General features: G+C 48.7%; 1 protein-coding gene across 2 annotated transcripts in view; it reads right to left on the minus strand.

Annotated features, from left to right (window-relative positions):
* The window catches only part of LOC111148921 (syntaxin 18), a 116,164-nt gene that overhangs the window by 9,052 nt on the left and 80,120 nt on the right, over positions 1-26,992 (minus strand). For both annotated transcript variants that reach the window (XM_022505712.1, XM_022505711.1), the window contains exons 4-7: positions 25,567-25,644; positions 25,336-25,402; positions 13,540-13,655; positions 5,314-5,402 (exon numbers count right to left, since the gene is read on the minus strand). In XM_022505712.1, coding sequence (XP_022361420.1) covers positions 5,314-5,402; positions 13,540-13,655; positions 25,336-25,402; positions 25,567-25,644 — 350 coding nt within the window. The remainder of the gene's footprint in view (positions 1-5,313; positions 5,403-13,539; positions 13,656-25,335; positions 25,403-25,566; positions 25,645-26,992) is intronic.

A 26,992-nucleotide genomic window follows, 5' to 3' on the forward strand; every position in this document is an offset into this window, starting at 1 on the left:
AGGACAGGGGTACCTATAGGCCCTGGGAAGGCAAATCCCCCCCGGGGTCTAAGATACGTGTCACCCATCTCTGTGAGGCACTGGAAAGGGGGACGTGAGGCCTACTTGATGGGTAAGGTGGACAAAGAGGGCCCGAGAGGCATGAGAGCAGCCAGATTGTCTTTGTGGGCCTCCTGCCATGGCTCTTTCCACTCCATCTTGTTTGGTCTTACACCAAAATGCAGTGTCTGCTCTCAGCACAGACCCAACGCCCCCAGCAACCTCCCCCAACCCCACAACCACGGTGGAAGGCACCACAGTTAAAGGTTAGGAATGGGAGCTCTCCAGGAAATGGGGCCAGCAACAGAACCTACCACACGGGGTGGCACACACTAATGAACGCTCAACTACCTGGCATGTGGTGTGTGTTACATGCGTGTTAGGCACTATTATTTAACCGCTTGATTCCATTTAGAAGTCAGTTAGACTTCCAAATAGGGGGCCCCAAAAGGGTTTATAATCTGGTTTAAAGGCTACAAATCCACATTGTGAATACATTGTTACAGAAATCCTTTTCTAATCTAATCTTCTTTACTATAGTTTTAAGAAGAAAATCACTCCTACAAAGGCCTTTGAGTATAAAACGAGGCCAGAAGAGGTTATCTGCATTGCAAAGAGGCAAGAGCAGCAAACTGAACAGAAGACTGTGAACCCACAGGGGCTGGAACCTACAGGGACTCAGCCCAGAAAGCACTCTGCCCCCTTGGCCCAGGACCTCTCAGGGGTCTTCCAGATAGGATTTCTCTGTGCCAAACAGCTTCACACTCATGGCTCTGTGACCCTCACCTCCACCCCCACGTCTGCCCCTGTGAACCCGAAACCTTCCCAAGGTGTGGACTTCAGCTCTCAGCCGTGTAGTGCCCAGATGCTACCAACAACTCTCACCAGGAGGGCGGCCACAGATCACAAGCCCTGCCAGCCGGGCACTTAGTGCTTCTAGGGGCTAGCACAGGGAACAGGGGCTAGGGACACCTTTCATGCAGATTTGAGAACAGAAGTCACACGCACGTCTTTAAAAATCATGTTGGGGAATACATCAATTAATGCAGGTGGTTTCACTTGAAGCAAGAAAAATGAATGCAGCCTTAGAAAAGGAGGTATTTTCTCTAAGTAACATCAGAAAACAATTTGGTTTCACTCAGCCTGACCACAAAACATCTGCTTATATTAACTCAAACGTTAATATACCTGCATCATGGGTTATAAATGGAAATTTACTGTGCAAACCATATAACACTCTGCAACCATTTTGGAACATGTAACAACTGCTCCTATGGGTGAAATAATGAATTAAATTGGTATTATAGGGCTTAATTCACTATTTTACCCTGAGGAAAAATTCCAAAAACAGTGATTATGAATTATGACCACAATTTGCTACAACACTTGCCAATTTAAAACCAATAGTGCCCTGCTTCTTTTCATGTTCAGGGTTGAGTGTGTTAAGTAAGATTTGGGTTGGCCAGACTGTAAGATACGGAACTTGGCCATCACTCCCAATTAAGGAAGAGGTTAAGTGAGCATTAAATAGGCGGCCCTCAAAGTTCTGCGTGTCACCTCCTTCTGCCCAATCCACTTGCAGGAACCCCGAACAAATTAGGGAGCACTTGCTGGTTCCGATGGCTTCAGTCACTGATCCTGAGACCCTGAAATAACTAGCAGTATTGGGAACGGTCGGTAGCATGTTTACAGACAGGGACTCAGGACCCAACAAGGAAGTGGAAGGACGGGGCACCAGCAGTCATTAAGTACAGAAAAGCCTAATGATGGGACCCTTTGCTCTTCCTCTGCGTTGTCTACATCCCCTTCTGGAGAGGCACAGTGAATGCAGGTGTGCCCAGGGGCCAACACAAGCTGAGCAGCTCCCATGGACCCTGCATGCTGCCAGGTACTCTGCATTCCCAGCAATTCTGTGGGGTGGTGGTTCTTGCCACAATCAAGTCCAGTGAGGCAAATCTTCTTGCCCCAAATTACAGACAGACAGTGATATAAAGAGGATTTGTAACAGACTCTATCGAGTCCCTGAGCCCACGCGCTTTTGTCATCTCTTGCTGGGATAGGGCATCAGTGGATTACAGACATCCTTGCTGCCAGCCTTTCTCTGGCCCACCCCAGCATGCTTTTAGAGGCTTCTAAAGGTCAGGCATTAGCAAAGGTTAACAAACTTCTGCTGCTCACCACTACCTACAGGAGAAAGGCAAACTTCTGATTCTTACTCTAGCTACTTCATTTATGAAGTGTATAAAAGGAAAAAAAAAAAAAAAAAACCTAAACAGAAGGTAAATTCTGCCGACGTACAAATCATTCAAGGGACAGAGCTATGCGTATTTTTTCTCCAGCACAGAAATGCGGGTCCTGTTACATTATTTGGGGGAACGTGAGATCATTACTTTCATTAATAAAATTGTGTACAAACTGAAGAGAAACTGAGATTTTAAGAAACTTCTGCCATCATTTGGCTATAGGAGAAGGGAGTATGATCTAACTGCCCTTCACTTCCATGGGCTGGCTTCTCCACCTCAGCCTTCCTCCCTGTGGAGGGTCCCCAAAGGCGCTGTCCTTTGCCTTGCTCCTTCTCCCCAGGATGCACTGTTTCAAACATCAGCAGTAGGATGTCCCCCACATTCACATCTCTAGCCTGAGCCTCAACTCCTACTGCCCACCAGACATTTCCCACGGATGTCCCAGAGGGTGTCTAAAGCGAAATTTGGCATCCCCTACCCTGCCCAGCCTGCTCTCCCTTCTGACTGCCAGCATCATTTCCCCAAGTCGGAAAGCTCCAGGCTCCTCCTCCCAGTCCAGTCTCCCAGCACTTTTCTCATTCTTGCCTCCACAGCTGTGCCCGGACGCACGCCTCGTCGCCTCCTGACTAACTGGAATCCACACCACAGTCCCTCCCCAGCCACCCTCCATACTCAAGGCTTCCGGCTGCCACATCTGCAGGGCCTGGGGACCACGGAGCACCTACTCAGAGGGTGCACTCTGGAATGCCGGAGAATCTAGAGGAAGGCAGGGGCCTGGCAAAGCCACTTGAAGTTGTTGACTTAGCCCCTTAACTCAGAATTACAAAGATAGCTCTGCTTGGTATTCCAAAGCAAATACCACAGGCTCCAAGGGAACACCCCAAAGCAAGTCCTAGGAAAGTCATAGCCAGTAGTACTATCACTGGGATCAGTTCTATGCTTCTAAGCTGACAATTTTAAAGAGGAAACCACTTGTGCTTCTAAGCTGACAATTTTAAAGAGGAAACTAGTTGTCTGGGAGGGAGGGGTGGTAAATGTTTGTGAAACCAGATTGTGTATAAAATACATATGAAACGGGGCATCTGGGTGGCTCAGTAGGTTAAAGCCTCTGCCTTTGGCTCGGATCATGATCCCAGGGTCCTGGGATCAAGCCCCACATCAGGCTTTTTGCTCCACAGGGAGCCTGCTTCCACCCCCCACCCCCCGTCTGCCTCTCTGCTTGCTTGTGATCTTTGTCTGTCAAATAAATAAAATCTTAAAAAAAAATACGTATGAAACTCCACTGAGCTCCAGCTGCCACGTGTATCACCCTCACTCAGTGCTCTCTGCACATGTGCGGCGGTGACCTGAGAGCCTGTGCACAGGCCAGTCTCTTCTGCCCTGCGCAGCAGACAGCTGGCCTGCCAGGGAGAGGTGGGGGAACTCGTGAGCACGTGCTGCATGCCTGGCACCATGACACACAACCCTCCCAGGCAGCTCGCTCAGTCATCAGCCCCACCGTGGGTCAGTCCTAATTCGGGCTTGGAGAAGAAACAGCAAGTCTGGAGAGCAAGAAGATTCTGAGCCAGTGCTCTGCCCTGGCAGCTGATATCCTAGGGAGTGGACCCGTGCACTGGGCCACCCTCACGGGGCCCAGGCTGCAGACCCGTGTGTGTACCACCGCTCAGTGGAGCCTGCGAGGATGACTCCTCTGCCAGGCTGCCCATGTCAGCTTGCCACACAAGAGAACATATGTAAAAGGCTCGGCATATAGGGGGCATTCATAAGTACACATAATAGCAGTAGTTAGAATGTTCTAGTAATGCTTACTGATGATCCTACTCATCAAAAGCACTCATCATTAGAACACTGTTCTAGGCTCTAGGAACATGGCCACAAAAGCAGACAAGCTCCTGCTCTCGAGGCCCTTGCATTCTAGTGGAGGGATGAGGGAATAAAATGGGGTACAGGGACAGAGGGGCTGCGGGCCACTGCAGGTTGGGTGGTCGGGAAGGCCTCTCTGAGGATCTAAGAGTTGAGACCTGCAAGCTATGAAGACAACAGTGAGGAGAACGAGCCTGACAACACAGACGCCTCAGTCCACGAGGCTCAAGGCTCAAGGATCCCTCTCTTACTTGACACAGCTTTGCCTCAGAGCTCTACTCCCTCTCTCTTCTGGAAAAGGAGAAAGGTTAGAAATCTGGGGATGGAGGGTTAGTAAGCTCTTCCACTTATTACCAGGACCTTGGGCCAGACACTACTGCTTTTTGCCCAAGTGAACAGGAGATGCTGCTGCGCCCCCACCTGAGCGTGACTAGTGACAGGGTCACAGAGATGATGATACCAGTGAAGTTCCGTCCCCCCGTCAACCGCTGCACAAGTTAAGGTGTTGTCATTTGTCAGGTAGAGTCACTCAAAGTGTGCCTGTGGGAGGTTGGTTCCCAGCTCCGTAGGTGGAGGACAGTGTCACACCAGGGCCACTCTAGGGAACACTGCTCCCTGCCCCAGGAAGACAGATCCATTCAGCTTGGTCATGCCAACGTCTGCACGAAGTGTACACAGACACTGCTGTAAATGAGCCGGCAGGGGCCTGTGCCAGACCTATCAGTTTCCTTTTGAAACTCACCCAGAGAGGACAGCCTACAACTGGCAACTAGACCTCGGTGTTTCCGGTGTTGCTCTTCATTTTTCAGTCATCACTTCTGCTTTCTCCACATTAGCACAACACCGGCAGTGCAAACAATTAAAAAGCACCCCAGCAGTAATTATAAAAGACCCATTTAGTCTGGAGAACTCTTTTACTGCAGCTGAAAATAAATCTAATATTAGTAAAATTATTCCAAGGCAATTTCTTCTTTAATTATGCTACTGCAAATTTAAAACTTATGAAAAGCATATTAAGAATCAGGAAATCAGGTGGAAAAGTTGTATCTAAAATATTTATTTATAACTATTTATTTATTACCTGATATGACAGTCAAAGCAAGGGAATTTAGGATGACCTCCTAACTAACACCAGTTAGCAACACCTGACTGGGCAGAAAAACCTTACCATTTGTATTTCTTCTGGGGATAATTCATCGTCACCTTTGCCCTCTCCCCAGGTGCCCAGTTCAGGTTGTGATTCGGCTGGAACCTTTTCTGTTAAAAGAAGAAGAAGAGGAATGAGGAGGAGGAGGAGGAAGAGGAGGAGAAGAGGAAGAAGAAGGAGGAGAAAAGCCGAAGGCAAAATAATTCATTTTAGAAGAGAAGGGCTTGGGATGCAGGCACATTGTGAACATGGGATGGAACAGGATCCTATAGCTTGTTCCACATCCGGTTACTGAGGCACCACACCATGGTTCCCCTACCACGCTTCGACGTGTGTGTGCATGTGTGTGTGTGCACGTGTGTGGGTGGAGAAGGCATCTCACACAGTGTCAGTGCCACGGTGAACTCAGCGAGGTTGCAAACCAAAGGGACAGTCTCCAGAACCAGTCTTCAAGTGTATTTTTACCTCAAAACACAAAAACACACTCACACGCTGCCTCTGCTTTCTAAATACTGCCAAATATATGGGCTTTCTCATTCACGAAGATAGAGGAAATGACATACCGCTCCCTAACCCTATTCCTCTCCCAGAAGTAACCAGTGTCAGCACCGTGAGGCGGCCTCACAGACTGGACCTGGAGTGTTCACATACACACAGGGATGCAAGTACCTGCTTCCCCCACACTTCAGTCTGGAAATAACATGGGGTTTTGTGGGTGGGGGGTGCTTTCTGTCTAGCATACTGTTCTGAAACAGTGTTGCTGTTTCTGACTTCCCCGTATCTCAGGAGACTATCCTACCTCAGTCACCTAGATCTGGTTCCCTCTTTCAAAGTGCCATGCAGCGGTCTGCTGCAAGGATGCGAGGCTCCTTGCAGACCTGCACTGCTGTGGAGGAACCTCGGTTACGTGGATTTCCCACTGCCGTAATGGCACCGTGTGCTTGTCCATCCTTTGAGACTCTCTGGTGTACTCCAGGATAGACGTTGAGCACCAACTGCTAAGTGGAGGTGTAGAAACGTTCCAGAGAACTTTTTGACTGCAATCACACAAACGGGGGATGGAGGCGTTCTGAAGTGAACCAACTGCTCAGGCTCCTAGGAAGGGCTGTACCACCCAGGACCACACTAGAGAGTCCTGCCCGGCTTGAAGGGGGCTGCGGAGGGAACAGGGGAGTGGACAGAAGGGATCTGTCCCTGGCAGACTCTGTAACGGGGTCTTTCTAAAGGCTGATGTTGCGTCTGGTGTCTCAATGTTGCCTCTAGGCTTGTTGGGGACTGCCAAGTACGGCTTTTCTTTTCTTCCTCAACCTCAGGAAATTTCCCAGAGCTGAGCTCAGCCCCATGAGATGGGCACCAGTCCGGAGTTTCTGTTTTGAGACTGATAAGGGAACAGAACATATGACAGCACCGATTCAGAGAAAGCAGTTTAGGCCAACCCCGTATACAAAGTATCACTCCAGACACATCATCACAAAAAACCTCCATGTCATCTAGAACTTAGCTTAAGTTTAGAATAAATGGTGTTTTTGCTAGACCTATATGTATAAAAGACATGTTTATACCTAACTTACTTATAATAAATATACATGCAAATATAATAAACATATTACTGATATATAAAAGAGAGACTAAAGGCACCTGTAGGAACTGGGGGGCTGTGTTTCTGAGAGGGATCTTCAGGCAGCAAACTTTGCACTTCGAACTCCCCCCACCTCCACCTTTAGAGCCCTCTGTTTCCTATGTGACCTCATTATGGCATCCACGTCAAGCTTTTACTCTGATGTCAAGGGTAAGAACACCAAAATTAGACACACAGGAACATCATTCACATCAGCTCCAAGGATGAATGGATTCTGAGCTGGAGCGCACAGTTTGGTAAGAGGATGTGTGCTCTGCAGGCTGCTGACCCTGGAGCCGTTGGGGGCCGCCCGGCCTGCCGCCGCAACATTCAGTGGGGAGCACAGTACTCTTCCCGCCGCCCTCCACACAGCCCTCCTCAACCCAGCACCAGGCCCCATGTGCAGGCCCTCTGCCTGGCCAGGCCCCACCTGCCGTGACCGCTGGAGACCCCGCACTCCTGCCCTTTCCATGCACTGTACTGCCAACGTCCCATTCCACTCCACGCTTTCTGGCCTCTGCGCATTTACACACGCTGTTCCCTCTGTCTAGAATCATTTCCATTTTAGGTCCAGACTCAATTCTTAGGGCATTTCCTCCTGAAGCCCCTCTGGGGGATCTCTGTTCTTCCCACCAGTGCCCTCTCTTAGGGCACTGCTCACGTTCTCGGGGGCTGGAATCTTGTCCTTCCCATCAATTGTGAGCTCCCTGAGGGCAGGAACCATGGCTCACTGGAGAAGTGTAGGAAGTATTCACAAATAACCAGACCCATCTTAACGCTAGGGGAAACCAGTGTAAGGAAACAAACTGTAGACGGGAACAGGAAGGGGGCGCCTGGGCGGCTCAGTCGGTTGAGTGTCTCTTGATTTCAGCTCATCATGATTTCAGGGTCACAAGATCAAGTCCCTGTGGGGCTCTGCTCTCAGTGGGGAGTCTGCTTCAGATTCTCTTTCTCTCTGCTCCTCCCCTACTCCCAGGTCGATTGCTCTGAAATAAATAAAATCTTAAAAAACAAAAAACAGGGCCATGAAGACCTCGTGCTGGCATAGTAAGAATATGGAAGAAGGCGGCCTAACATCTGATGAGGACAGAAGGGCTGCATGACCACAGAGCTGCTTGATACTGTGGATTACATGAAAAGTAACCAAGCCAGCGGCTTTTTTTTTTTAATATTATTTATTTATTTATTTGACACAGAGAGAGAGAACAAGCAGGCAGAGAGGCAGGCAGAGAGAGGAGGAAGCAGGTTCCCTGCTGAGCAGAGAGCCGGATGCGGGGCTCGATCCCAGGACCCTAAGACCATGACCTGAGCCAAAGGCAGAGGCTTTATTTTTTTTTAGATTTTATTTATTTATTTGACAGTCAGAGATCACAAGTAGGCAGAGAGTCTGGCATAGAGAGAGGGGTAAGCAGGCTCCCTGCTGAGCAGAGAGCCCAATACGGGGCTCGATCCCAGAACTCTGAGATCATGACCTGAGCTGAAGGCAGAGGCTTAAACCACTGAGCCAGCCAGGTGCCCCCAAACTGGTAGCTTTTTTAAAAAATAAACAGGAGTGTGGCAAGCTCTGCCCAAAACTATACCACCTAGTCCTCTCCTGAAGTATTTTTTGTCAAAGTTAAAGCTCATGTTTCAAAAGAGAAATGAAAAATAGAACAGCTAAGCTGAAGGATTCCACATAGCCCAGACTTAAGTCTTTCTGCAAATTGTAGACACGCTTAGCACAGTGTCAATGGGCAGATGCGTAAGCCCGCAGTGGGAGCAGCTAGGGCTGGGGGAAGGAGACTGACCCGCCAGCATCAAGGTCGGGATGGACGAAATGTCAAAGGCCCCCAGACAACAGGGCAGCAGCTCAGAAGTGGGCGCAGGCTTCTCCCCTCCCTCACAAACTCCCGGGTGAGCACACACAGGCCTGGGGCTCTGCATGGCCCAGCCCCATGACTCCCAAGTGTCTCCAGCCCTGAGGCCTCCCCTGAGCTCTAGGTTCACTGTTTCCACCTGAAAATCCATCAGATGTCCCAGGCCTAGCATGCGCAGACGAGATTTCTGGTACTGCCCCGCCTGCTCCTCCCAGCCCTGCTGCCAGACTCTGCTTCCTCCTGCCCTCCTCCTGGCCATCCATCGGACTGCTCAAGCCCCAAGCCCTGGTGCTCTGTCCCTCTGCCCCTCACATCTCCCAGCCCACCTACTCACTCATCTGTGGCTCCAAAGTATGGCTGGAGTTGGGAATGATTCTCTCGACCACCACCTCCAACACCACTGCTGCCTCACATGTGACACTGTCACCCGGTGCCCAGACAGCAACAGATCCGGACAAGCCCCCTGCTGCCACTTCTTCCTCACGCGGCTCCATCCCATGCAGCAGTCGGAGAGGCTCGGGCTACAGTCTGATCTGCCACTCTCAGCCTGAAAGCCTCCAGGGGCTTCTGGCCACACACAGAATCAAAGGCAAACCTTGACCACAGCCTGTACAGCCTGCAGGCTCAGGCCTCGGGCTCTGTCCTGTCTGTCCCTGTGCCGTCTGCATTAGGGCCTCCGCCTGCAGAGTGTGCACACGCGTTTCCATGTGCCAAGGTCTTTTCCCCCCACACCTCTTCGCTGGCTGGGTCCTCTGCCTGGAGAAATTTTACCTTCGCCACATCCCCTGTTGCATCGTGCTTCACTTTCTTGCACTTCACAGACACTGCGTTTTGTCAAAGTGAAGGTCTGTGGTAAACCTGAGTCAAGCAAGTCTACAGGCGCCATTTTTCCAACAGCATTTGCTCACTTCACATCTGTGGGTCGATCAGTGTGAGGTATACTGCCGTTTAAATAACATAAATTCTTCTCATCCACAAACTTGGGATGCTTTTCCATTTATTTGGGTCATCTTTAATTTCTTTCAACAGTATTTTGTAATTTTCAAAATATACGTTTTATACTTTGGTTGAACTTCTTCCCCAAGTACTTTATTCTTTTTGGTGCTCTAAGGGAATAGTTGCTTTTTAAGTTCTACAGCTCTACAAACCCAAGACAGGTGATTTGTGGAACACCAACTGCACAGGCCAGACGCTGCCAGGCCCTTCATACGCGAGCCCACGTGATACTCACAACAAACCACGGCCACATGGTGCCACAAGAAAGCTTAGGCTGAGGGTTTACACAACTCGTCCAGGGTCACAGCTCAGGACAGAGGCCAGGCTGTGAAACCAGGTCAGTCTGAGCCCATAGTCGCTTTGTGACCCCCTGCTGCAGTCCTGTTTCTGCTCTTCCCTTACAGACCCACAAACAGGAAACAGATGAAGGTGGGATACACAATGGTAATAGCTTTCTTTTGGGAAAAAAAACCAACAAAATGAACTATTTAAAAATCTGTACAGACAGGAAATTGTGTACATTTTTAATATTCAGATTTTACTAGGCCTTGGGATGCCATGTAACTAAGGGAAAGGGGACTACGTAACAAGCATCACCGAATGACCTGAAGGAAAGGGTGGTCTGTGCAGTTGCGGGGACAGGGAGGCTGAGCCAGCAGAAGCCGGCAGGTGCCAGGGTGCAGGGGAAAAGGCAGGAGAGGACTGGCCACAGGGCATCTCAGAGACATCCCAGGACCAAGAGATTGTGGGGGTGGCGGGGAGTGTCTCAAGATGCAAGGAGAGCAGTAAGCAAAGGCAACACCAATGACAACTTCGTACCATCCCCAGGCCCCTAAAAAGTCGGTATCATCACCCCCATTTTAAAAATGGGGGAACTGGTGCTCAGAAGCGCCAGGAGGTGTTAGAGCTGGGACCATGACAGTCTCAGAAGAGACCTCTTCATACCATCCCGTCTCCTCTGCGGGGCTCCGGAGCTAATTGGAGAGCGCGCCCTTAGTATCTGGAGTGCTGGTTGTGTCAGGAGAGAACCTCATGGTTATAAAACAACAAGTACTGACTTTAAGATGAGAATATAAACCGTGAGGAAGAGGGTTCTTTCAACCTGACGGGGTATTTCGTATTGCCCAGAGGCATGAGGTTCCTTCTACACCAGGAAACACTTCCACAGTAACTAAAAGCAATCGGCGCTCCCGACCACCTTCCTGCTGCCTCTCATGGTTTTCAGTGATGGACTGTTTCAAAGATTTATTAAGCGCCTCCTGTGTCAGGCGTTGTTGTGGGTGCCAGTGTTAGAGCAGTGAAAAAACAGAAATTTCCTGTCCTCGTGGAACCTACATTTTAGTAGGAGAGACAGATCATAAAGAACATAAATGAGTAAAACAAACAGGATGGTGGCACATGCCAGGGAGAAGGATAAAGCAGGGAGGATGGGAAGTGCTGGGAGGCCTCAGACCTTCATCTTCCCTTTACTCACCCTCATTCTGGGGGGATCCTAGCCTGTCGCAGGGGATCGATGCTGCCTTCGGACCTGCCCCCTGACCTCCAGACTCGTAAGCCCAACTCCCTACTCAATACCTCTGCCAGGCATCTCAAAATAAACATACCTGACCCCGAGTTCCTGATCAAACCAATCTCCTGCATCCCAGTGAAGGCCAGCAAGCTTCACCCTTGTCCAAACCACCACAACCTTCCTCGACCCCTCCTCCTTGCCTGTCCCACATACAGAAGCGAATGCTGTGGCTCTACTTCAAGACGTATCCAGAATTCCAGCACTTTCCCCCGCTCCCCTGCTACCATGTGTGTCGTGCTTGTCTCTGGGGGACTTCAGCAGCCTCTTCACTGTCCCTATTTCTCTTCTTCAACAGAGCCACCTCTGGGGCCCCATTCAAACACAGTGGCTATGACAGTGCTGGCTTCCCCATGGCTTTCCACTTCCTTCAGAGTAAAAGCCGTAGTCCTCAAGCAGCCGGTGCCCTGGCCTGTCCTTGCTTGCTGTCCCTCTGCCTCGCTCTCCAGCCTCCAGGCTGCTCATCCGCCCTGCCAGGCATGCCCTCTTCTCGGGGACTCTGCATGTGCTTTCTCCAGCCTGTGACACTCTTGCTCAGAGACACAGGCCTCACTCCTCGCTGCCCTTGGGTCTCTCCTGAACTATCAAGCTCTCCGACCTCTCAGACTGGCCTCATCTCTCCTATGACCAGGACCCTCTATCACACAGCACGTACAATGATGGTACACTACACTGGTGTGATTATGCCATTAACTTGTTTCCTGCTGGTCTGTAAGCACAGGGGCCTTATTTTCTACTCAAGACTATCCCCAGCACCCAGCACAGTGGCCGGCACAGCAGCACTCGTGTGGGCTCTGGGCTCAGCAAGGGCAGACAGCTCTTCACCAGAGAGCTGGCCTCAGCTGGGTCCCAAGGATCTGTAGGGGCTTCTCCCCACTCTCATCAGCCCTAACGGGATTTCTCGAATGAACGAGTGATGGAATGAGTGTGCTGTGTGTGGCATGAGTGAACTTAGACATGCTATCACCATATGCCATCTCGTGAAAAGCTCGGCCCCGTTAGTTCGTGAGTGATGCTGGGGCTTTTCTTCTTCAGGGACCAGTGTAGATAGGACATGTGCAAGGCCTCTGGCCTATGGGATCAAGACAGCCCCCAGAGAGGACAGGCTTGGGGGTCTATATAGAGTAACCCAGGTGCTGCCCCTTTCTTGGTTTTGACTTTGGACAGATTATATAATCTCTTCAAAGCTCGATTTCCTCACACATAAAATGACGACAGCACTACCTCACAAGACCCAATGAGACTCAATCTGTTGACGGCTCAGCATGACGGCCCTCCAGCACAGTGGAGGGCTCACTGGATGCTGGTCTCCCCACTGCTCCCCACGGACACTGTTTCCAACCACAGAAAGCACCGCTGGCATCTTTCAGGTAATCATTCCCACACTGCATTCTGACTTCCCTCTCTTGTACAATACAGGGAGAAAATCAGACGGAGAGGCAGTACAGATCTATGTACCAATCCTGAGTCCACCATTTATGAGCTTTTAAGTTTGCCAGCCTCTCCCAGCCTCTAAGAAGGCTCACCTCAAAAACCAGTCCACAAAGCTCCTCCCAGAGGGCTGCTCTAAGGATAGTGGTGGTGACTGGAAGGATTCAGGGCAGTGCCCGGCGTCCGGGAGATGCGCCGGAAATGATAGCCACTGTGATTAAGACGGATGAGGGGACTGAGGAAGATAGCCGGGCCCTGGGGCCTCAGCACGCCATCATCCCGAGATTTATGCAAAAGCAAAATCCCACTCCTGCTATGCTTGAGATACAGCAAACTAGGCATGTGCTGCCTACACAGGGTGGCCACGCGGGGTCAGTGCTAAGAGGATGCTGAGATCGTGAGACAGGGCACCACATGGGGCAGGGGAGGCAGTGTCCCACCTTTCCTGGGGCCGGTGGGCAAGATTCCTTGAGCAGAGAGCTCTTATATTCCTCCTGGTTCAGAGTCCCCAGCCCCCACCATGGTGATGCACCACAGGTCAGGCCCTCTCCCTGGACTCTGCTGGTTCTGGGGTGACTGGAGGAACCATCCTGCCCAGCCCCAACAGGCATGAGCTCCTAGTGGGACAGAAAAAAACACTGTCCTTCTGTGTTTCCTTTGCTTTATGCAAGTACAAGCACCACAAGGTGTCTGGGACAGTGTTCCTTTCTTTGCTTTGTATTTTTGCCAACACGTCGTAAGGAAGAGATGTGAGGCAAGACTTGGGTTTCAGCTCATACCTGGGTATTCTTCAGTAGCAGGTTTTTCTTCAGACTCTTGTGAAGGATGCCGTGAACCTTTCTCAGAAGACATGGATTCTCTTGTCTTTGTATTTGGCTCTGGTTCCAGCTTAGATCTAAACAGATAAACGGCAATCATATAATTTGCTGACACAAGATTCTGCTCTGACAACAGAGGGAGTCACGTGTGACCTCTGCTCACGTGTCCTGTGCCCTCTGTCGGAGAACAGGGTTGCTAAGCAGCAGCCATCCCAACACACCTCCCGTGGGGCACTTACTACAAGGGACTGGGGCCACCACCTGCAGGGGGAGGCTAGGCACCCCCACTGAAGCTCGCGAGGGGAAGAATGCAGTCAGTAGGTGCTGAAGGCAAGAACGCACAAACCCACCCCACGTATGGACACCACACTCAACACGTGCGTGGTGAAGCCTGACTGCTCAACAAATCCAGGAAGCGGGTTGTTTCACACCAGTGCAAAAGTGTTGCTAAATACACACACACCCACACATCATGTAGTATATGTAAGTAGTATCTTAAATAAATTCACTACAAAAACTCAAGCGACTTGTCTCAGGAACCAAGGCCTCTGCACTCCTTCTATGCCTGTCCCATTTTCCACCTTCAGGGTGAGCCTCGATCTCACCTCACTCAGAGAGGCCTACCCTGACTGCCCCATCTCAAGCAGGCTCCCCCATGTCCCACTGTGCCATATCCCTTGTCTTCTTCATTGGCAGGCAGCATCTGGGATGACCTCGCTAGTTCCCTTGTTTATGGCCTGCCTAGCTCCACAAAAGGGCACGCTCTCAGAGCAGAGTCCTGGGCTGTCGGCCATGGTCACCACGCAGCCCCAGGTCCCAGATGGGTGCCTGGCATTCAGTGTTTAATAAATACAGGTTGAATGAATGGATATTTTCTGACGGTCAGTAATTAGCTAGCAAGAGAAAAAAACTGTTGATTATGAAACAACAAGCCTTGTAACAGATTTCCTGGGACCCACACAGCACTATAAAAATTATGGGTAGATTGCTAAAAAGATCTATGGTGAATTCCATATTACTAGCCAAGAAGACTACACATAAAAGGAACAATGTAAATACATGTAAGGATGATCTCATTAATGCCAGCTAACATTCATGGAGGGCTTATTACGTATTGGGCATTTTTCTAAGCACACTATATGGATACATTGTTTTAATGCCATACATCCCTATAGGGTAGGTAATGATCTGACCGTCCTCCAGAGGAGGAACCGAGGTATACGGAAGTGAGGAAACTCGCCCAGGTCAACCATTTCATAAATGGCTGGGCTGGGATGTGACTTAAGGAACCTGAGTCAGAGGCTGCTCGTAACAGCTGCTCCGTGGACAGCAGAGTCTACCCACCATGTTCCATGAATAGGGACTTCTGGTAGAATGAATCTGAGAAAACCGAGTCAAAGCTAGATGGGGACTTTACAAAATTTTAGAGCCCTTAATAATGCTAAACTATATTTTGAATTTCCAAAAAGGATGTCTTTCCCAAATAATCTGACTGCAGAGACCATTTTCATGGGGCTTTTGGAAAAAGACTAGTGTGCTAATAAGAAAGGCTGTTTAGGAAATGCTCTCCTACAACATTCCTAAAAAAATTTTCCAAAAGTAACTAACATCAACCTCCCTAAGCATCCAGCGATGGTGGCTGGGAAACAAGTCAGTCTAAAGCTTAGTGCCTCAAAACAGCAATCATCATTTACTATCCATCAGTGTTTCTGGGGCCAGAAATTTGGGAGTGGCTTGGCCGGGCAGTTCTGATTCTGGGTCCTTTCTAAGGGTGCAGCTCAATGCCAGCTTGCCACATACCAGCCCGATGTCAGGGGGAGGATTCCCTACCAAGAAGGCTCCTTCACATGGCTGCCAAGCAGGTGACGGTGGGGAGCCTTGTTCTCTCATCAGGGGTCCACAGGAGCGTCACTGTCTCCCCAGAGCAAGCAGTCTCTGAGACTGTGGCAGAAGCGTAGGCACCTTTTATAACAGCCCAGAAGTCATACGCTGTTATTTCTGCCCCTCTGTCATTTCTGCCCAACGCCATAGCCCAGGCAGTTACAATGGTCCCCTCAGGCTCAAGAGGAAGGGACACAGACCTCACACCTCCCTCCAGTGGAGCAGCGACAAAACTGATTTTAATAAGACCACGTGGGATGGGATATGTTTAGATGCAGCCATCTTTGGAAAATACATCTGCTACTCCAAGTATCACAAATACGGAGATACAGTTATAAGGATATTCATCACAGAACTATTTACGATAACAAAACAATGACTTAAATTGTTCACCAAAAAGTGCCAGGTTGACAGGGAGAAGATTCAGGGAAAAAGATAACCCCATTTGTAATAGCCAAAACAAAAGATAAAAGACTAGCAAGGACAACAAACATCACAGTATAGATTTAACAAGAAAAGCCCAAACCCATGTGTGAAAAGCTAAAAGATGTTCTTGAAAGATACAAAAATATCCTGTAACAAATGGAAAGAGATATATTCTTAGACGGGAAAAAGAAATATAAAGAGTTCAGTTCTTGTGAAATTTAAGAAATACAACAGATGAAAATGGTGAGGGTAGAGAGAGGTAAACCATAAAACAGACTCTCAACAACAGAGGACAAACTGAGGGTTGCTGGAGGGGAGGTGGGTGGAGGATGGGCTAACCAGGGGAATGGGGACTGAGGAGGGCACTTGTGGTGACCACTGGGTGCTGTCTGGATGTGATGAATCACTCAGTTCTACTCCTAAAATTCCAGGAGAAACCTAGATGCAGCTTCCAGTTGTCTTCTCCCACTGAAATACGACAGAAGGCACCTAATTCTCCTAGCAACGAGAATGAATGCACATACAGAGTGCTGTCCACACAGAAAGCTCCCTGGGGCCTTGGCATATGGTCTTTTCACTGGGAGTCAGTCATGCAGCTGGGAGCATCCAAATAGCTAGCCTTAGTTACTCAGTCTTCAGTTCCTCCAGAAGTCAAATGCAAATAGTCTGGTCCAAGGCCCCTCTCATAAATCACACTGTTGGCATAAACTCTCTGGTGTGACGGTCCGAGGCTCCAGGTGTGCAAAAACAATATCCTGTTATCACGCAGGATACACCAAGAGCTTGGAGATTATCTTCCAAACACTGGCCCACGGCCAGTTTCTTCACAAGGTGCAGAGTTGGGACATCCTAATGCTATGGAGTAAACCTTCTCTGCACAACTTCTACTCCAAGTTTGCTAGAAGTTTTCATCATGAAGGCTTTATGATAATTTGGGGGTGTGCTCTTGAGAAAGAAGTAACATTCTGCCAGGGCAGAAAGGGTATGGTAGGCCCAGGGAAGCTAGGAGTGGGGCCACTGAGTCATAGGATGGTCTCTGCACTCTGGAGAAGTATTGGCTATTTTAATAAAGAATTATTTTATACTTTCACAAGCCACGGATGAGAGTTCCTGTTATGGCACACCTGTCCCCCAATATCTGTCATTTATATTTGAGCCATTCTAATAAATATGAGTCAGTATCTTGTTGGTTTTTTGTTTTGTTGTGAAATAATCACATGCAGGAAAGGTCTTCAGTATGATCTGAAGAACCCTTTCTCCTGAACCACCAAGAGTAACCTGCCAACCTGTCCCTTTCACCCCTGAGTATTTTAGGGATTTCCTGAAAACAAGAGCATTCTTTGATACAACCAGAATATAACATAAGAATCACGAATCTTCATGTCGCTACACTACTTCCAGCCTTTCCCTGGACCCCATTCTATTTTGCCTAGTTGTCGCAATGATTCCCTTCCTGACACAAAGATCCAGTTCAGAATCACACATGGCACCTGGTTGTCATTTGTCTTCAGGCTCCTTTGGTTTAAACACTCCTATTCTCTCTCCCCCAGTTTCATGACTTTGATACATGATGATGTGCCAGTTATCCTGTAAGACATCCCCTAATCTGAGTGTGTCTGATCTTCCTCACGGCTGGATTCAAGTTATGCATCTTTGGCATAAAGAGTGACATTCTAGTTACGTTCTTTCTCAGTGCATTCCATCAGGCTGCCCATGGTTTCACTTTGAGCACCTGACTGAGGTGGTGGCTGCCAGGCTTCCGCACTGTGAGGTTACGCTTTCCCCCTTTGTGGTTAAGGAGTTAGGGGGGACGGAGCACTTTAATACTATACACTTTCCCCCTTTGTAGTTAAGAAGTTATGGGGGAGGGAGAGCTTTGATACTAAGTAATTATCAATTTCAAACCCTCAAAAGTACGCACTTCTGTACTCCTATGTAGATGGACTCATGATGTCCTATTTTATTCAGTGGGTTATCATCTGCTACTATCTTTTACTTGATGCTCAAACTGTCTCTAATTTGGCCAGTGGAAACCTCTTCAAACTGGCTTGGTCCTCCTTCCATGTTCCCATCATCTTTTGAACCCTTTCTTGCTGTCTGCTGCAACAAGATGTTCCAGGTTCATGTTCTACTTTCCCTGCCCCAGCCCCAGACTGAGCCATTTCCACAAGGAGCCCTGGTTCCTGGAAGCTGAACCAGCTACACAGAAGCCAAGATATGAGTGCTAAGCAGGCTTATGGCTACTGGGGTGTCCCTGCTTCCAGGCCTATTTGCATACCCACCCATACATACTCATTTACAACTGTATTTATTTCTATTTCCACCTATGCAAACTGCTCAGGAGTAGACCCTGGTACCTTTCCTTCCAACCCAACACCGCAGGGTTCATTCTGGCTTCTTCCCTTTCACTTCCCCAACTGTGTGAAACCTGGCTTCCATCATTCTTACATATTTACTTATTTGACAGGTACCCCTACATAACCAACCTGTCATCTCCACTGCCACTCTTCCCCCCACAGGGGCATGTCCCTCTGCTTACTCTGGCTGTGACCAGCCTTGGGAGACTGTGCCCCCCCACCCCCACCCCCCCACTCACTCACCCAGCTCTGCCCCACTCTACAGGGGCAGGACTCAATTGTTTAGGAAGAAGGGCTTAATTGACTTTTAAATAAAGGGCTTCTGTAATGTCTATAATCCTTTGTGTCGAGAGTATGCTAATGTGCCAGTTTTTAATTTAAAATGAATAAAAGACTGCAATGCAGTAGACAAAGTAGAGAGCATTTTTTTTCCCTAAGTGATAAAAACAGATCTCATTATACACAGAATGTCTACTGCAATCCTCAGGGAAATTACAAATTAACTAGTTGAAGGCACTTTGAAAAAAGCAATTTTTAAAAAGTCATCAGAAAGATCAGTTTATGCCCCATGATTTATTTAAATTGATTTCTCTAACTGAAGGCTGAGCATTTCATAGCTGCAGTCAACACGGTTTCCACCTGGCCAACATCTGTTTCCAGGTCCCTTATTTGAAAACTCTGGGATTCTATTTAAAATTTAAGAAGAGTAGAAAGAGACAGAAAGAGGGAGGAATCAGGCTTTTCAGTTTTGAAACAAGAAGGTATGTGGAGGAAATTCTTTGCCTTATACGCAAGTTAAAAGAAAGGTGATTAATATTCCAGAGTTAAGTACAGCTCTTACACTTCTTTTCTGCTCCCCATCAAGGCTCTCTGTAGAAAGAAGATATTTTTGGTACAGGATATTAGGAACCATCATTCCAGAAGTGGCTTTCCGACTCAGGTACCCACCCCAGCACAGGCACTGTGTGCACACAGAACAGGAAATGCCTCCCAGTGCTGGAAGTAAGCCGTCCTCACACCCACACGGGTGTCTATTGGGCATCCAGCCGCAACTGCACAAAGTGTGGTCCACAGACCTGTGCCAAATGACGAACTGTTTGTTACTGGTCAGCTATGAGACAAGCACAAAAACCAAGAGCAAGAAACGTTTATAGCAATTTGCCACTGCCACAAAATCAGAAACACATCCACTGAACAGGGTACAGAGTTTAGATGAGACTCCGGTGGTGGGGTCGGCCGCAGCATCGGCTGTGAACCCGACCTGTGCCGGGGAATGTGCATCTGGGTACGATGGACAACAGGCAACACACGACAAAAAAGCAGTCCCTCACCTCGAAGGTCTGTTGTGAGCCAGGGGTTAGCACACTTTTTCTGGAAAGGGCCAGATGGTAAATATTTTAGGCTTTGGAGAACATAGATGACCTCCATCTTGTATTTTTGGTTTCCTTTTTTGTTTTACAAACCTTTAAAAATGGAACAACAATGTTCAGCTCGAGGGCTGTACCATCACAAGAAAAGGCTGGACTTGGCCCAGAGGCCGTGGTGTGCTGATCCCCAGTTCCAGAGAGTGAGTGCAACCCAATCATGGGTCGGGAAACAGGGCACATGCTTTCAGCTCTCGGATAAGTAAGATTTGAGGATCTAATGTCTAACACGGTGACTATAGTTCTAACACTGTATTGTACAACTGAAACTCACTAAGAGTAGAACTTAAACAATCTCACCCCCAAAAAAGAAGAAAGACAAATATGTGAGGTGACAGGTCTGCCCCTGGATGAGATGAGCAGGAGCCATTCCACAACTTGTCTGTGTATCTAATCACCGAGGCGCACACTGTCAGCATCTTACGAGGTCACGTCACTTACACTTTGGTAAATCTGACATTTTTACAAGGGACAAAGTCACTGCTATGGACCTCGTATCACATGGCATCACTTAGAGTTTTCCTTCACCTTTGTCGTCGTCATCCCTATCCCTCCCCTGTTACTGGGAAAATTTACTTAGCTCTTAGTATGTGCAGGATCCTGGGCTAGGAGCCGGATTTTAAGACGTAAAAGGCACAAGGCTGCCCTTGCCAAGCTTCCAATCTAGTTGAGACGAGGGAATTGAATCATAAATAATAATACAAGTACACTCTGTAAGGATCAGGTAAGCAGGGGAGAGTATGAGTCACAAGAGCACCAGTGCCTTTTTTCAAAAAGGTGGAGGAAAAAAGGAAATGTAGTGAAATTTTGATCTTTCGTACCAACTTAAGGGAGTAAATAAGAAATGTAAGGTCAAGCACCCAGCCATGGGATCAGGCAGTATTTCCTGAAGTGTGCTTGCCTGTGATTCAGGAGTGAAGGACTCCACAGCGAGCAGGGCTTAGGAAATCAACGTACGGCAACGTACACTCAGTGTTCCTCAGGCTCATTTGACCAAGAAACTATCTTTAGAGTAACACTTACTTAGGTCACCAGAATCCCCTCAGGTACCTTAGGAAACTCTCACGTTACCCTTCATTAGAATTAACAGTAGGATCTGCTAATATTCTGGAAATTAACTTTGAGCTACATGGGTAAATGCAGAAGGTGCCTCATCCTTCCTCCATAATGTTTCGTATCACCCAATGTGAGAAGAAACCACTGTCTTTCGGGCAGTGGGTTTGAGCCTTCTCAAATCTCCCTTGAGACAGGAGAAAATAGCCAAAAGTTCCCACTCTAAGGACATCCTAGTACTAGTGAAAGTAAAGTGTTCAAATCTGGGCCTAAACCAGCACACTTTAAAGCCAGGTCATGGGTAAACATAGGATCAGATAATCCACCCCTGGGTAAGAAAGAAACAGAATTTACAGAGACAGGCCTAACAGTGTAAGTCTGAATCTGTTCCAGGGCTCCTATCTTGCCTACTGTGCCTCCAGAGACAATCCCCTGAACTCGCAGAAATGAACATCGGAGGTTTGTTCTGGTTTCTAGACAGCCACCTTAAACCTCTTCCCCAAGGAAAAGCCAGTAATACAGGACCTGATTACTTTCTGAAAAGGGGAAATGTTTCTGATTAATTCAGATGGCTCTTAGAGTATATTCCCGGGAAGGCATGTGATAGTTAAATTATAACCAAAATATTAGTGCTTTAAGATGGTTAGGATGATAAAGGGCATATTTCAAACCCTTTTGGGAAGACAAGGCCACTTATACCAATGTTGTGTCCAATGGTGGCCCACAACCTTTTCAACTTATAAGCTCTGACTGTGTAGACCTGAGGAGCCAGGCATTAGTGACCATGCCTCACTCCTTCCCTCATTCAAGAACCAGTAATTGAGCACCTACTTTGTGGCAGCCTCTGATCAAGGTGCTGGGACCCAGAGATGGAAGACACAGTGTCTCTGCCTTCAAAGGGCTCAAGGTCTTAGCGCAGGAGAAAGAAGAGACGCGAGACCACAGTGAAAGTTCTTACTGGCCGTCAGGTCCAGCTGAGGACAACTGGCAGCAGGTGCCACTGCCAACTCAGAGAGCACAGCTGCTGCGGAATGGGAGAAAAAAGTCACACTGGACAATGGTGCTACCCTTCTAAGAAAACACAGAGAGAGAGAACAGCAGAAAGATCAGCTGAGACCACTTCTGGCTTAATGAGCAAAACATTTCCCCCATTTTGGGATAAGCGCCCTTTGCTACGAGAGACCAGCATGTTATCATCACTGTATGAAAACGAACACCAGCAGAGAGTATCTTTCATTCTACACTATGAAAGATTTCAAATCAACAGCCTGACAGTTCCCTCTCTACCAAATATGCTTTACTTCTGCCAAGAACAAAAGAAACATGAGAGTAGCAACTCTGCCCTAAAACGGGAGCACTCGGGTTTCTCGAATCTAGTTTAGGGGAATGATTTTTATCAATAACCATCACCAATCAAGACAAAACAGTACAAAAACAACCCACAAATCCAACTTGTGAACTTATCTTTGGGCAACCTGTCCTTCACTCACCCAGCAGCCCTCAGGGAGCGGCTTCCCCAGACTGGGATGGGCATCGTGCTGCGTGATGGGCGCAGGGGTCTGAGCAGCTCTCAAGGAGTGTACGTGTTACACCGACGTGACAGTGTGCAGGGAACCCGCACAGAAAGGAGCCACCAGCAAGGCCCGCGGGGGCCAGGGAGTCTTTAAAGAGCAACCAACATTTTAACCGGGGCTGGAAGGATAAATAGGAGTTTGCTTGCTGGAGGAATGGGGAAAAGAGGGGCAGAAAGTACAGGGATACGTGAATGGCATTCTGGGCAGAGAAATGAGCAAGGATTAAGGCATGAGGGCTTCAAAGAACAAGGCTTCCTGAGGACACAAAGTTATGTAGGGTCAGAGCAGAGATCCACAGGGACCGAGTGAGAAGCCAAGGCTGCTGACTGACTGTTGTGGGTCTTGAATGTCACGCTATGAAGCTGAGCTTCTCTAAGACACGGGAAGTGAGGGAGTGGTAACACTCTATGTGTGTTTTAGGCCGTCATCTTCTGGGACGAGGTGAGGAAAGAACAGGGAGGAGGCCGGACGGACTACATTGTGTGGGTCACATAGCTACTTCCCTCAAGGTCTTTTGCTCAAAGTAACTGGTACAGGCCAGCTATGCAGCAGGAGTCGAGCCTGTACTTGACTGTCGAAATGAGAACAACTCCCATCTGACTGATCTTAATTTGTCGAAACCTCTGTTGAGAACCAGGAAGTGAGGGGGCAGCAGCAAAAGCTTCTTCCCACTTTTACCTGGGGTACCTGCTAAGTCTCAAGGGTCAGGGTCCACTTGGGTCAGGAAGCAGAAATGGGTGCCTCTCCCACTGGTGGGTGGGGGGCCGAGTGACCACCACCCTGGGGGTGGGGGCCGGTAAGTCACTGGTGGCCAGGCCCACCCTTCTCCTCCAGGACGGCTCTGGGCATCCCACCACTTGCTCTCCTCCCCAAGCTGGGGCTGCTTTCATCCTCTGTCATCGCTTTCCCAGACCCTCCTCTTTCCACGTCCAGCACAAAGCCCATTGTTTGAGAAGTCTGCCACGTTACCCTGGCGTTCAACCTTGGTTCAGTTGTGTGATGCCGGGTAAGGAGCCCACATTCTCTGGGCCTCGACGTCCTCAATAAAACCAGACACCAGTATTATTATTATTAGCAAGAGTAGTTGTGAGGATCCAACGAAACTGACACGCCGACAAGCACAGGGTAAATGCGCCATCATAGGTAACAGCCCAAGCTAGCATGTTACCACTCCGCACATCCCAGTGCGTTTTGTTCTCATGACCCAGTAAGGTGGGGATCCTGAATTTTTCCATTTTACAAGGGAGGAAACTAAGGTGTAGAGAAGTCAAGTGATCTTCCCAAAGTCACACAGCTTCTCAGTGGCAGAGGCAGGCTGTCCGGCTTGACTGTGAGCTCTGAGACCTGACACTATGCTACTCCTTAGCTCCCTTTCCCCTCCTGAACTTGTTAATGGGCTAACTGTGACATACCCTGATTCAGTGGGCTAATTTCTCATGTTTCTACAGCAACCCAGCCTGACTCTAAGCTCCTTGAGGGCAGAGACTTTACCTCTTTCTCTCTCTGCCTATCCTTATCACCTTGCTGTAATGAATAGTAACTACTTGCTGGTCGATGACTTGGCTCATCTACTCACTACCCCCATAGATACTTCTGTCTGTCGACATTACAATTGCAAATCTGCCTACCAGTGCACAGAAGTTAACACAGCAGGCCTGAGACTGCCCTCCTGGGCAAGGCCTATGTGCAGGCTTAGCCCTGGGCTGGTGTCTGGGAACTGGGGCTTTGGGAGGGTTCCCATAGCCCTAACTGCTGAGGGGTTCCCTGTGCCTGAACTGCTGTATGGACAGTGTGGTGTTTGCAGAAACACCTGCCTTCCTGCTGCGAGTCTAGAATTCGGGCATGTGCCAACCAGGAAGGGCCTCTGTGAGCAGCCCCCAGTGAGATCCCTGGCCGGTGAGTTTCCAGTGAGCTTCCCTAGCGGGCATTTCTCACAACTTGTCACAAGTCCCATGCTGTGTGACTCCACTGAAGGGGACTCTTGGAAGCCCACTCCCAGTTTCCTCTACACATCACCCGTTTCCCTTTGCCATTTGCTCTGCACCTCTTCACTGTGACAAATCCCAGCCACAAGTTCCGCAAGTCCTCCTAGCATGCCCCCTAACCCGGGACTGTGCTGGGGGTCTCGGCATAACCAGAATTAAGAAAATTTGTCCCCATGCAGTATGTTCTGTTACCTTCTCCAAGAATGCCCTAAAATAGTTCCAAGGCCAGTTTAGAAGTGGTCAAGATTTGAAGCCGGGACCTAGCACTGCCTGCTCATTTTACGACTCCTAGCTCAGGCTGGGTGACCAGCTGCAAGGGAAGCAGCTTCGAGTCCCTGTGCTCTAGAAACTGGCATGCACCCCTTCGGGGAGGACAGGCTGGGGAACAGACCCATGCCACAGGAGATACTAAAGGCCAGCTCTGATGCTTCCTGGCTTTGTGGCCTTGTGCAAGTCATTTAACCCCCTGGGGGCTTTAACGTCCTCACTTGCAAAAGGGGGTTCCTAAGAGCACATGGCATCAAGTGCTCTGTTAGAAGGGAGGTGCACACTGATGACCTAGGGAACGCCTCACAGAGGCGCACTGGCTGCTGGGCTCCCACCTCAGGAAAAGACTTCAAGAGAGCAAGGAGAGGCACCGGGGACAAAGAGAAAGACGTACGATGGCTAAAAAATGTGCCAGCCACACAGGACTGTTACCACAAGATGAGCCAGAGCGTGGATTCTGAATGAACAAACAGCCTGGGCTCAAAGGACGGTTCTGCCACTTCCTGGCTGTGGGACCTTGGGTGAGTTACCCAGCTTCGCCAGTGGCAGCCTTCCCCTCTGGAAAAATGAGGATAAGAATGGTACCTGTCCCACGGGGCAGATGGTGCGGAGTGAATCATGAATCTAGGACAGTGCCTGGCACAATAGTCAGGGCTCCGTAAGCACTAGTTATAGCATTTTGTGAAGATATCCAAGCACTGTATGTTGCAAAGCAAAAGGATTCTACAAACATATGAGTTGCTATCACAACCATTATTAATTAAGGAACCCCAGCCGAGACAATACTTACAGTCTTTTCTTATCCACCACTCGTTTAACTCGGATGGCTCTCTGTTCTGAGTAAAGTTTACATACTCCTGTTGTAGGGAAAACACCAGAACAGAGACCATTTAAAACCGTTTCGCAGGCAAAGGTGTCATTATGTATAAGGAGACACTACAGTCTTCGGCTAGCACAGCTAAATTTTGCATCACGTCTATGGTGAAATGCCACATTCGACCTTTAAGATAAAATGAAATACTTTTTAAGTAATCTTCGATGAAATCCAGAACCACGCTCCTGTGCTCCTTCACTTGCTGGGAGTGTATCTCCTTGTGGGCTGGAAGAGAAAAGGACAGCAGTCAGGTCTCCGCACTCGACTACACAGGGAACAATTCATCAGCTTCCTCAGAATAGTTTCTGTATGGAAAGTGTTTGCAAAAATACAGCAATAAGACAAGTGCGTCAAGTGACATCACATTTTTAGAAGAGGAAGATTTATTGGGCTTCGGAAGAGTAAAAGATTAAACCTGTGGAAAAACTACAGTCAAAGAATTTATGGTTTACTACAGCATGCAGGGATGGTACTTGACGTGCCCCACTTCTTGAGAACTGACCCCATTTGTAATACCATCATCCAACGCTCAAGCTGACCTTCAAGTAACATGTTTAAATCGCACTCAAGCCCCACACTACCCCACCTGTCTGGGCTGTTTTCAGTCTAGAACATTCCGTCTTCGCCCCTCAGCTACTCCCATTCCAAAGGCCCCTTAGACACAGAGTCAAACCTTCCTTCTCCAGGAAACCCTCCTTGACTCTCCTAGCTATAAAGACGCCTGGCTTCTGCGAACTATCATGTCTGCTGCAGGTCTGTGTCATTTATTTTTGTAGGACAGCTCTCATTTCCTGAGAGACTGAGTGCCTCCCACATGCAGGCGCTCGGAGGGAACGTCACACATATGACTGCTAAAGCAAAAGGCAAGCTGGAGGCCAAGTGTTTACACACAGAGAAGCTAACCAGGTTCAGAGTCAGTAAGAAGTCCATGGTTTGGTACTTAGTTGCTGGTTTTATTCATAATCATGTACTTCTAGATTATTTCAATGAATGTTTAGGCCCTTAAGGGTAGGAGACATGAATCATGTTTTTACTATTGGGCTGCTTAACCTGAGATTCATTCACATGAGCGACTATACACAAAATTCTGTGAGGAGGTGTGTTTCTCTGGCCAGAATGTCCATAGCTTTCAACAGACTCCGAGTGGCCACTAGGGCTGTGACGGAAGCTTCCCAGTAGAAATCAACGTCAAGAATTCAGCAGCCTCTGGCCCCTTTGAGCTCTGTGCTACTTAATGGAACCTGCCTCAGCACATCATGGAAGGGTCAAGGAAGATACACGACTAGGGAGGCTGTCTCACTGCCCCCGTGAGAATGAAACATCAGTGGAGACGACGTGATACTGAGAACCCAGGAGCTGGCCATGGTGCTAAGCATGTGCTGAACTCAACTGGATTCTCCTAACAACCCCAAGAGATACACCCTAGAACTGTCTCCACCACAGACAAACCAAGATGCACGACAACGGAGTGCCTTGCCCAAAGCTGTGTGGGTAGAAGGCGGTGGCGCTGGGGCAGGGGAGCACCAAACCAAAGCACCCACAGCTCCAGCGCCCTCCTCTTCAGCGCAACAGT

Source organism: Enhydra lutris, unplaced genomic scaffold (genome assembly GCF_002288905.1).
Source record: "Enhydra lutris kenyoni isolate GAN:26980312 unplaced genomic scaffold, ASM228890v2 scaffoldscaffold21, whole genome shotgun sequence".
Taxonomy (NCBI): domain Eukaryota; kingdom Metazoa; phylum Chordata; class Mammalia; order Carnivora; family Mustelidae; genus Enhydra; species Enhydra lutris.